The 12,071-nt window shown below is 39.1% G+C and overlaps 2 protein-coding genes across 4 annotated transcripts; one reads left to right on the top strand and one right to left on the bottom strand.

Moving 5' to 3' along the window:
* Nucleotides 1-113: 113 nt before the first annotated feature.
* On the bottom strand, nt 114-1,205 carry LOC120441504 (interferon a3-like). Its single transcript, XM_039616775.1, has 4 exons — nt 1,053-1,205; nt 875-958; nt 333-482; nt 114-191 (listed from the first exon to the last, which is right to left on the bottom strand). Exons 1-4 carry the CDS (start codon nt 1,203-1,205, stop codon nt 114-116), a joined length of 465 nt encoding a protein of 154 aa, XP_039472709.1.
* Nucleotides 1,206-2,602: 1,397 nt separating this feature from the next.
* Nucleotides 2,603-4,564, top strand: LOC116330609 (interferon a3-like). Of its 3 annotated transcripts, none has more exons than XM_039616829.1 (6): nt 2,603-2,654; nt 3,475-3,554; nt 3,657-3,740; nt 3,882-4,031; nt 4,130-4,213; nt 4,321-4,564. In XM_039616829.1, exons 1-6 carry the CDS (start codon nt 2,645-2,647, stop codon nt 4,417-4,419), a joined length of 507 nt encoding a protein of 168 aa, XP_039472763.1. In that variant the 5' UTR covers nt 2,603-2,644; the 3' UTR covers nt 4,420-4,564. The 3 variants fall into 3 exon arrangements, with proteins under 3 accessions (XP_039472763.1, XP_039472764.1, XP_039472762.1); XM_039616830.1 differs by lacking the exon at nt 2,603-2,654 and adding an exon at nt 3,206-3,308; XM_039616828.1 differs by lacking the exon at nt 2,603-2,654 and having other exon boundaries at nt 3,317-3,554.
* Nucleotides 4,565-12,071: the final 7,507 nt, after the last annotated feature.

Raw genomic sequence — 12,071 nt, 5'->3', positions numbered from 1 at the left:
TACAGACAAAACAATATTATCATTATTAAAATACCAGAGGTGAAATATCTGTCATATCTAAATACAGGCTCAGTAAAAATAATGCAGGCTTACATTTTTCTTTAGGATTTCATTTAAGAGTCTCTGAAATACATTTCTCTCCTAAAAGACAGCTGTTGCCCCTTCTGTGTCGTATTGCTGTGGCTTCCAATCTAAGTAAATCAAGAGAAATAAAACAAAATATATTTAAATAAATCATTCACCACTTTAACTTATTCACAGTTGTCAGGTCTTTTACATAATAGAGACTGAATTCATTGTAAAATTACAAAAACGAATGAAAGTGAACTTACACAGGAGCGAAGCTCTTCAGTCTGTTTGTGGACAATATTGAGAAAGTTCTCCACTGTGTTCTCCTCCCATGGTGCAGAGCTGCGATTCTTCTTAAACAGGGCAAACAGGTCATTCAGAATCTGAATTGTGAAAGCCAGTTTATCCTCAGCCTGGAAGAAGAAGAAGAAGGAGAAGAAGAAGAAGAAGAGATTACTATAGGAATACTTTTGTGACACTTGAAGATGGATGGCTTAGAAAGTCAAAGAACATGAATCCACACAGCAATGAAAATTTTCCCAGATATATCTTAGTTTGCACAGGAATAAATGGTTGAAAATGAGTTCTTTGTATTTTTGTCCTTGAATTATACACAGGAGTTATGACAGAGTCGTGATAATAGACAACTCCATTGGCTCTGTGGGAGAGAATCCCTACGACCCTTTTAATAGCTATAGTCTATATATAGGTAAAGACAAACTTTTGTAGATTTGCCATCACGACACTTTCAGTTCTTCCAACAAAAAAAGAAACAACTTTATGTAAAAAGTTGGGGATGACTTACTGTTGCTTTGGACGTCTGGCGATACAGTCGATTAGGGAAAGCTACGTTGTGCTCAATTTCAGCATCCTTAGTGGTGTTAGTAGTCTACATCACACACGCACACACATCACATGCATGAAACTAATCAAACTATTTAAATCAATACCATATTAAACATTATGCAAAGAAGTGCACTCACCATCATATGAAGTCGACCTAAAGCTATTTCGTTGTACAGACTGAATTGACTCATTTTGTTGTCTGGATGTTTTACAATCCATTTGCAACTTAGCGAGGAGCCCATACTGTACATCCCGAGAAACAGGCAAGCGATGAAAATCCTGCTGATCATTTTTGAAAAATGTAGAAATTTCCTTAGTGTGAAGCAAACTCTCAGGTCTCCTGGTGTTCTGATGGAGCAAACCTCCAGCGCTTCATTTATAGCAGAGTGCAAGAATTTCATTTTCTAATCAACTAGAAAGTTTAAAAAAAAAAAAAAAAAAAAAAAAAAAAAAAGATTTATAACATCATTTTCATTTTGTTTATCCGAAATTCTTTCTTACATTATTTTATATTGGAAAGTTGAAGGTTGGAGATTTACAGTAATGTTTTGCAGGCAGTATTCACCTTCTTTGCGGGTAGCAAGGCATTAATGGCAGTTAAAAAAAAAAAAGTTAAAAAATGAAAACAGCCAACGTCGAACACAGTTTTTCGTCACTCATGATCAAATAGAATGAAAGCGGATGTGTACCAAACGTCATTGACGCACCGTACGCATGTTTGCTTTCAGTTTCAAGTAGGGTTGATTAAAGAAGAGAAGAAAAGAGTATAGAGTGATTTAAGTTTGTTTTTTCAGGTTCTGAAATAAATACAAAGCCAAATATAGCCTACTGGTCATATAAGTTGCAGTGTGTTATGAAAAGTCTTGAAAAGCAGGGCAGGAGCTGTGAACGGAGAACAGAAAGTCCTGTGGCGTCTACAACAATATGTAACAGAGCACTAAGGTGTCAAATAAAATGACAAAGAGATAAATGTATAATGTATTTATTCCATCAATTAAACATACATTTCCCATTCATTCCCAGACAGGACTTAAAACATATTTTACTAAGATTCCAGCTGCACATGAGACCCATCAGACCAAAGGTGCGAGCAAATAACACTACACTGCAAACCGTCACACCCAGTTTAGAGACACTGCAATCCATTTGCAACAGTCCATTTACCAGTGGGCACGCACTGCAAACAGTTCTGGTCTCAGCACAGCTGGGAATCAGCGATATGCGTGACCTGCAGTCTGGATTTATAAAAGGGAAGTGGCACAAATAAATAAACGAAAAGATAAAAATAAAAACGAGAGAGGTTAGTCCGCCCTTCATTCATAACAATCTTTACGGCTGGACGGACTAACCAAAGAAAATTACAAATCAACCAAAAAGAAAAAATTAACTGCAGAGGCATCACAACAACAGAATATCGATCGCGCGCAGTCGATCTAGAGCTTCAACACCATTAAAACTTCACACGAACAACATACCCACTCGCACCAGAGTGAGTTAATTGTCTCTGGAACTTCCCACAGAAGAGCGCTGACCTCACCTCGCACACCCACTACCTGTTCAAAGTTCCTCTGCCAATCACACGGCAGAAGCCAGCAAACTGCCAGGTGACACTTGTTACAAATAGAAACTCTACGCCGCCTATAGGTGATACTCGTAAATTACAGCTTCCACTTTGGGTATTTGTTTTCTTTACCGAGGAAAATGAAAGCGGCTGCCACGTGGGTGAAGAATGGGCGCAGGTATGGATGAGCAGGTGTATTTACCTTGGTTCATTGCATCATTGCATCATTTCATGTGGCCTGCATTTAGCTTTTTTAGTAGTTTGTTCATTATTAAACAGCTTGCACTTCTGCTGTACTTGTAAATCAGTTGTGATGTATTTGTGTTGGCCTCATGTGACCAATAGTGGAGGGCAAACCAGGAGTCTTCATCTGCTCCGATTCTGAATGAGTCTGAAATAAAAATAATTGAAAAAGCCCCCGTCAGCAAAACAAAAAAAAAACAAAACAAGAAAAGCAATCCAGCACCTGTAGTACTTGCAATGACGTTATCGTTAACATATGTCTGACCTGTGATCTGATCAGTTTTGTTTCGTCACCTATTCATGCATGTGGGTCCACTCTCTGCCTGCCACATGCCCGTTTCTTGACATAATAGACTTAAATGTCCTCAAAGCAGCATTAATATCCCTGTAACACGTTAACTGTTTAGTATCAAAAGGTAAACCTATACACGTTATGGTTACAAATAAAATCATCAGTCGTGAGTTGTGTTTGTCGTCATGTTTCTTAGGTGTTCAAATGGATGTGTATCTCCAGGAATCCTCATAATGATGTCAACTAACTTTTAACCCTTATAACTTCGGATATCTTATCCACCTGCGGGTTTCCCAGGTATATAGAAAATGAAATATTTTCGCTCTGCTATAAATGCGGCGCTGCAGGTCTGCTCCATCAGAACACCGGGAGACATTTGCTTCATACAAAGGAAGTTTATACCTTTTAAAAATGCTGAACAGGATTCTCTTTGCTTGCCTGTTTCTTGCTCTGTCCACTGAAGGCTCCTCGCTAAGCTGCAGATGGATGGATCATAAATTCAGACAGCACAACGAAGAAACTCTGAATCTACTTGATACCATGGTAAGTGTTTTAATGTTTTAATATTAGTTGATTCGTTATTTAAATACTTTTAGAATTATTTCACTTTAGCATCTGATGACTAAAACACTCAATGTGTTTCAGGCTAAAAACGTCACTAACACCACTGAAGTGGAGGTCACCGTGGCCTTCCCTAATCACCTGTACCGCCAGGTTTCCAAATCATCAGTAAGTGAACCTCAGCTTTTGAATATTGAAAGAAAAAAAAGATAATTTTCTCTTATGACAGGTTACTTGTGTCTTTTAAATCCACTCTTATTATTATTAAAGCATTTCTAAAGTGGTCTGTGTTTGATCTTCTTCTTCCAGGCTGAGGATAAACTGGTTTTCACAGTTCAGGTTCTGGAGGAGGTGGCTGCCCTGTTTGAGGAGGATCACAGCTCTGCATCATGGGAGGACGGCACAGTGAGGAACTTTCTCAATATTGTCAACAAACAGGCTAAAGAGCTTCACTCCTGTGTAAGTTCACTTTCAGTTGGGTTTTTAGTACATTCGAATATGATACTTTACATGACATGACATATTCTTAATTGTCATTTTGCTTGTAATTAAATTAGATTGGGAGCCACGGTCACAAGATGAAAACCACAAAGCTGCACATGTATTTTAAGAGACTCTCACATCATATCTTAAAGGAAATGGTAAGATCACATCATTCTCATTAATTTGTGGTTTAGATCATCCTTAAGATAAATAGATGGAATAACTTATTTCAGTAATAATAATACTAATATTGGTATTTCTGTAGGGTCACAGTGCTGAAGCCTGGGAGGTGATCAGGAAGGAAACCAAAGCCCATCTAATGAGAGCAGAACAGCTGGCTTCGTCTCTGCACACTGCCCACTAAAACCTGTCTGTTGTCATGTCTGTGATGACGGCTGTGTTCATTTAACTGCTTGTCTATGTATTTAATTTATTTATTTATTTACTTGGTTGTTTGTATATTTATTTTTGTTTTGATTGTTTTTCTATGCTGATCAAGATTTTGTAAAAATTTTGTCTTCATAATGAGCAAAATGAACATTTTTTTAAAATATATTTTTATTAAATAAACGAGTCTATCTTCGTACAAACAAAGTGAATTTATTGTTTATATTACATTTTTATTATCAAAATGGGGAGCTTGTAAGTTCCTTTAACCAGATTATGATTGCAATTAGAAGATGATCATTTAGCCTGGAGAAATAGTTTGTTGCTTTATAAGAAAGCCCTCCGTAAAGCCAGAACATCTTACTATTCGTCACTGATTAAAGAAAATCAGAACAACCCTAAGTTACTCTTCAGCACTGTAGCCAGGCTGACAAAAAGTCAGAGCACTGTTGAGCCAACCATCCCTTTAACATTAACAAGTAATGACTTCATGTACATCTTCTCAAATAAAATTTTAATCACTAGAGAAAAAATTACCAAGAATCGTCTCACAGGCGTAATATTATCTACAGCTACTTTAAATACCATTGATATTCATTTAGACTCTTTTTCTCCAATTGATCTTTCTGAGTTAACTTCAATAATTACTTCCTCCAAACCATCAACGTGTATTTTAGACCCCATTCCTACAAAACTGTTTAAAGAATTACTGCCATTAATTAATGCTTCAATCTTAAATCTGATCAACCTATCTCTAATAATCGGCATGTATGTATCACAGGCCTTCAAGCTGGCTGTAGTTAAACCTTTACTTAAAAAGCCATCTCTAGACCCATCAGTCTTAGCTAATTATAGGCCAATCTCCAACCTTCCTTTCATATCAAAAATCCTTGAAAGAGTAGTTGTCAAACAGCTAACAGATTATCTGCAGAGGAATGGCTTATTTGAAGACTTTCAGTCAGGTTTCAGAGCTCATCACAGCACAGAAACAGCTTTAGTGAAGGTTACAAATGATCTTCTTATAGCCTCTGTTAGTTTTGGCCGGCGGTCATAGGTTCCTTCCAATGATATGACGCGAGACTGGAATAAAATATATCCATGGACTGGCACTTTATTAAAGAAGGCACATGTTAACAGCACAAACACCAACAACTAAAAACAAAATGGCTTCCTTTTATACTCTACCTATTCAGGTGAGCATCCGGACGAGCCCAAGTATGGGGATTAACTAATTAACTAATCAAAATGAAAACATAACCCTCCACACAAACAAACATACAATAACATTAGAGCACATAACAAACATATACATATTTCCAACACGCACTATAAACAAATCAATAACTCAAGCTTCAACCATTACTATCTAAATTAAAACCATTCTTAACCATACCCCTAACCTGGCACACTGGTCTGCTCCAGGAGCTCTTAAGCAGGTGATTGAGCTGCTTTCACTATTTTACGCCACATCCTGCAAGAAGCAACCAGGATAGGTGAGTACTTTTCCAAATTCTCTTTTCACATATGTTTAGGTTATCGACAAATGATTAAATGTAAGCAGCTCTAACTTCGGCTCTTTTCTGACACAGGTAGGATGGCCAGTCCCCTTGTCTCTTCTCATTTACAAGCTGTCAATTTAATCCTACATCAAATAAACCTAATAAAGAATTCATAAGAACTAATGTGTGATTTCTTTATTATACTTTTAAATTCCTAATCAATTAATAAAAATACAAACAAGATAATGGAACCCCAGGTCTCCATTATAGCCTCTGACAGTGGACTCGTCTCTGTGCTTGTCCTGTTAGACCTCAGTGCAGCGTTCAATACTGTTGACCATAATATTCTATTAGAGCACGCTGTAGGTATTACAGGTACTGCGCTGCAGTGGGTTGTATCATATGTATCTAATAGACTCTAAAAGACTATCTAATAGACTCCAATTTGTGCATGTAAATGGAGAGTCCTCTTCACACACTAAGGTCAACTATGGTGTTCCACAAGGTTCAGTGATAGGACCAATTCTGTTTACATTATACATGCTTCCCTTAGGCAGTATCATTAGAAGACATGGTATACATTTTCACTGCTATGCTGATGACACGCAGCTCTATCTATGAAGCCAGATAACACACACCAATTAGTTAAACTGCAGGAATGTCTTAAAGACATAAAGACCTGGATGGCCGCTAACTTTCTGCTTCTTAATTCAGATCAAACTGAAGTTATTGTACTCGGCCCTGAAAATCTTAGAAATATGGTATCTAACCAGATTCTTACTCTGGATGGCATTACCTTGGCCTCCAGTAACACTGTGAGGAACCTTGGAGTCATTTTTGACCAAGACATATCCTTCAATGCACATATTAAACAAATATGTAAGACTGCCTTCTTCCATTTGCACAACATCTCTAAAATTAGAAATATCCTGTCCTCGGAGTGATAAGATAAGATAAGATAAGATAACCTTTATTAGTCCCACATGTGGGATGATGCTGAAAAACTAGTTCATGCATTTATTACTTCCAGGCTGGACTACAGTAATTCATTATTATCAGGAAGTCCTAAAAGCTCCCTTGAAAAGCCTTCAATTAATCCAAAATGCTGCAGCAAGAGTCCTGACAGGGACTAGAAAGAGAAAGCATATCTCTCCTGTATTGGCTTCCCATTCTTTGGCTTCCTGTTAAATCCAGAATTGAATTCAAAATCCTGCTCCTCACATACAAGGTCTTGAATAATCAGGCCCCATCTTATCTTAATGACCTTGTAGTACCATTTCACCCTATTAGAGCACTTCGCTCTCGCACTGCAGGCTTACTTGTTGTTCCTGGAGTATTTAAAAGTAGAATGGGAGGGAGAGCCTTTAGTTTTCAGGCCCCTCTTCTGTGGAACCAGCTTCCAGTTTGGATTCGGGAGACAGACATTATCTCTACTTTTAAGATCAGGCTTAAAACGTTCCTTTTTGCGAAAGCATATAGTTAGGGCTGGACCAGGTGACCCTGAATCCTCCCTTAGTTATGCTGCAATAGACATAGGCTGCCGGGGGACTCCCAAGATGCATTGAGTTTTTCCTTTCCAGTCACCTCTCCTACTCACTACGTGTTAATAGACCTCTGCATTGAATCGCACCTGCTATTAATCTCTTCCACAGCATGTCTTTATCCTGTTTTCCTTCTTTCACCCCAACCTGTCGCAGCAGATGGCCCCGCCCCTCCCTGAGCCTGGTTCTGCTGGAGATTTCTTCCTGTTAAAAGAGTTTTTCCTTCCCACTGTCGCCAAAGTGCTTGCTCATAGGGGCTCATAGGATTGTTGGGTTTTTCTCTGTATCTATTATTGTAGGATCTACTGTACAATATAAAGCGGCTTGAGGTGACTGTTGTTGTGATTTGGCGCTATATAAATAAAACTGAATTGAATTGAATGAGGCATCAACGAAGATCCAGGACACGCTCGAGGGATTATAGCTCTCAGCTGACTTGGGAATGCCTTGGTGTTCAGGGAGAGTTGGCCGGCGAGTGGGAGGTCTGGCCTTCTCTGCTTAGACTGCTGCCCAGCGACTCGGCCCTGGATAAGTGGAAGAAGACGGATGGATAGACAGTGTAGAAAGAAAAAAAATGTAAGATATATTCAAGGAAGCTGGAGAACAACTCACCACTTTAAAAACCAAAGAAAGTCTTTAACATGGTCTTGGTGCTCATACTCACTTCACGTGAGGTATCAGAGCTTTTGTGAAGAATCAAACCGGTCTTTTTATATAAATCTGGACAATATTTTTTGATTGCACTCATTAAAAATTAGTGCATAACCCTTATTCTGGATATTTCAGGAACAGAAAAGTCAACATATCTCAGTTTGTGAGATAAGAAAATATTTATTGACTTTAACATATAAAGTAATAAGAAATATGTCTAGTTTATTTCATGGAAAATTTTCAGAAATCTAATAAATAAATAAATAAAAACAACAGTATAAATATTATGAATACAATAAATACATTAAACCAATTAAGAAATACAAATACATTTTAAAAATTTATCCGACAGACAAGTTTTAGTGGGCAGTTCCCAGAGATGTAACCAGGAACGCGCATTGTCTCAGATGGGCTTGTTATGTTCCTGATCTCCTCCCAGGCTTCAGCACTGTAACCCTACAGACACAACAATATTATCATTATTAAAATACCAGAGGTGTAATATCTGTCATATCGAAATACAGGTTTAGTACAAATAATGCAGACTTACATTGTCCTTTAGGGTTTCATTTGAAAGTCTCTTGAAATGCGTCAGCTGTGTCGTTTTTTGTGATTGTTTTTCTATGCTGATCAAGATTTTGGAAAATTTTTGTCTTCATAATGAGCAAACTGAACATTTTGAAAAATATATTTTTACTAAATAAAAGAGTCTATCTTCTTACAAACAAAGTGAATTTATTGTTAATATTACTTTTTATTATCAAAATGGGAAACTTGTAAGTTCCTTTAACCAGATTTCGATTCCAATTAAACTCAAAAATAACGTCTCAAAAAAACAAAACAAACAAAAAAAGGGAAAACTCCACAGTGCTTGGAAGTTCACAAAGGAGGAATTAAAGTCTTCTTTAATGGGTTAAAAAGAAAACCCATAATATAAGATGTAACTCTTCTGTCAGTCAATCAGTAAATTGACACAATTAAGACAGTTTATTATATTATATTATATTGTATTATATTATATTATATTATATTACATTATATTATATTATATTATATTAATGAATGTATTTATTTATTTTTAATGCCCTAATATGGAAAAACCTTTCAACCATTTTTCAGTTCTTTTACACATGACTGTGTATTTGTGTAGGCATCGTGCTCATGTACTGCATCAGTCTAACGTTTACTTTGTGGTCATTCCACCATGCGTTATTCTTCATATGTATTGAGACAGAGGCGTTTTAAACACAATCTCAAATATGTCTAAACTGGAGGAGTAATTGTATCATTTACTGACTATATTAATTTCTGTGTGGATAACACCGTACCTACCAGGACTGTACGGTGTTTCTCCAACAACAAACCTTGGATTACCCCAGAAATTAAAGCTGTCCTCAAGCAGAAGAGGAGGGCCTTCAAATCCAAAGACAAAGAGGAGTTGAAAAGGGTGCAGAAAGAGCTGAGGGACTGATAAGGAATGGGAAGGACAGCTACAGGCAGAAGATGGAGAACCAGCTTCAGCAAAATAACGTTGGTGAAGTCTGAGAGGCCTCAGAACCATCTCGGGCCACAAACATCAGAACTCTCTGCCTGGGAGGGATGTGAGGTGGGCAAATGAACTGAATCATTTCTTCAACAGATTTGATTCAGCCATGAGGCAGTCTTCGACATCGGCTGCAGACTCACCCACCCCCACTGCTGCTGTTCCACCTCTGACACCTCAGACACTTCACACCTCCTCTATTCACCCTGCTCACTCCTCCCCACCCCCAACAACAGCATCCAATACACACTCAACACAAGGCTCCAGCTTGTCTCTCTCAACCACCCAGGTTAGGAGGGAACTGAGGAGGATTAAAGCCAAGAAGGCAGCGGGCCCAGATGGCATCAGCTCAAGGGTCGTCAGGTCCCTGCGCGGACCAACTGTGTGGGGTGATGGAGCGCATCTTCAACCTGAGCCTGAGGCTGGGAGAGTCCCACAGCTCTGGAAAACCTCCTGTGTTGTACCAGTGCCAAAGACTTCACGCCCCAAGGACCTCAGCAGCTACAGGCCGGTGGCTCTGACATCCCACCTGATGAAGACCCTGGAGCGGCTGGTCCTGGCTCAGCTTCGGCACCTGGTGAGCTCATCATTGGACCCACTTCAGTTTGCCTACCAACCTGGCATTGGAGCAGATGATGCCGTCATTCACCTCCTACATCGTTCCCTCGCTCACCTGGAGACCGCTGGGAGCACTGTGAGAATCATGTTCTTTGATTTCTCCAGTGCCTTCAACACTATTCTTCCCTCGGTCCTGAAGGACAAGCTGGAGAACTCAGGAGTGGACCATCACCTCACTACCTGGATTTTGGACTACCTCACCGACCGACCACAGTATGTGAGGACTCAGGGCTGCGTGTCGGACAGGGAACGGTTCTGGCTCCATTCCTCTTCACCATCTACACTGCAGACTTCTCCCACAACTTCACCCAGTGCTTCCTGCAGAAGTTCTCTGATGACTCTGCAATAGTCGGCCTCATCACTGATGGGGACGACAAGGAGTACAGAGGACTGACTCTAACTACCTCCAGATCAACGCCAGTAAAACCAAGGAGCTGGTGGTAGACTTCCGCAGGCACAAACATCCTCCACTGCAACCACTGAACATCCAAGGTATGGACATTGAGACTGTGGACAGCTACAGGTACCTTGGTGTTCATCTGAACAACAAACTGGACTGGACTCATAACTCAGACGCCCTCTACAGGAAAGGGCAGAGTAGGCTGTACCTGCTGCGGAGACTCAGGTCGTTTGGAGTGGAGGGCCCACTCCTGAAGACCTTCTATGACTCTGTGGTGGCCTCAGCCATCTTTTATGGTGTGGTCTGCTGGGGCGGCAGCATCTCTGCTGGGGACAGGAAGAGACTGAACAGGCTGATCCGAAGGGCCAGCTCTGTTCTAGGATGCCCTCTGGACCCAGTGGAGGTGGTGAGTGACAGGAGAATGGCGGCTAAGCTGTCATCCCTGTTGGACAACATCTCCCACCCCATGCAGGAGACTGTGACAGCACTGAGCAGCTCCTTCAGCGGCAGGCTGCGGCACCCACGGTGCGGGACGGAGAGATTTCGCAGGTCTTTCGTCCCCACTGCTGTCAGACTCCACAATAAAGACTTTTGCAGCTGATCAAACACACACATCCACACATGTGCAATAAGACTGCTATATGTGCAATTCTTTCTCTGACAAAGTTGTATTTTGTATTTTCTTACTCAGTTGTATATAGCATTTGCATTCTATTTTATTCTATTGTATATATTATTCTATTTTATTCTATTGTATATGGTATTTTATTTTATTTTATTGCATTCCAGTGTTTTCTAATTTCTGCTACATAACTTTGCACTTTTGCTGTAACGAAACAAATTTCCCACCTTTGGGACTAATAAAGGTCATCTTATCTTACCTTATCTTATCTTATCTTATCTTATCTTATCTTATCTTATCTTATCTTATGTCAGTTTTTCATAAAGCACAGTTTGTAAATTAAAAAAAAAGTTTAACAATGTGTCTGTTTTTTATGATCAACTTTATCTGTTATTTCCTTTGTAATTCAGCATAAGCGGTTATTGACTTTTAACTCCTTTCGCCATTTCTCATTGGTTGTACTGTATTTTTTATGTTTCTTATTGTTTGCTTGGTTTTTGTTTAGTAGTTTGTTTGTTTTTTGATGATGATAGCTCATTGGAAATCATCTTGTTGATGGAAAATACTGTTATCATTGGCATTTTTTTTTTTAGATACGACTAAAAAAACCTGCAAACAAATCATTTTTCTTTCTTTCTTTGTTGTGACAGGTGCTAGTAACAAAGTGCCTAAATATACCATTTAAAATGGGTTCTTTGAATCTTGTGTGTAGACACAACCCTGGTTCATTCCTTGAGTTATTTACTTTTTAATGC

The sequence above is a fragment of the Oreochromis aureus genome, linkage group 8 (genome assembly GCF_013358895.1).
Source record: "Oreochromis aureus strain Israel breed Guangdong linkage group 8, ZZ_aureus, whole genome shotgun sequence".
Lineage (NCBI taxonomy): Eukaryota > Metazoa > Chordata > Actinopteri > Cichliformes > Cichlidae > Oreochromis > Oreochromis aureus.
Note: the sequence above shows the minus strand (reverse complement) of the source record. Positions and strands in the feature narration are given on the sequence as shown.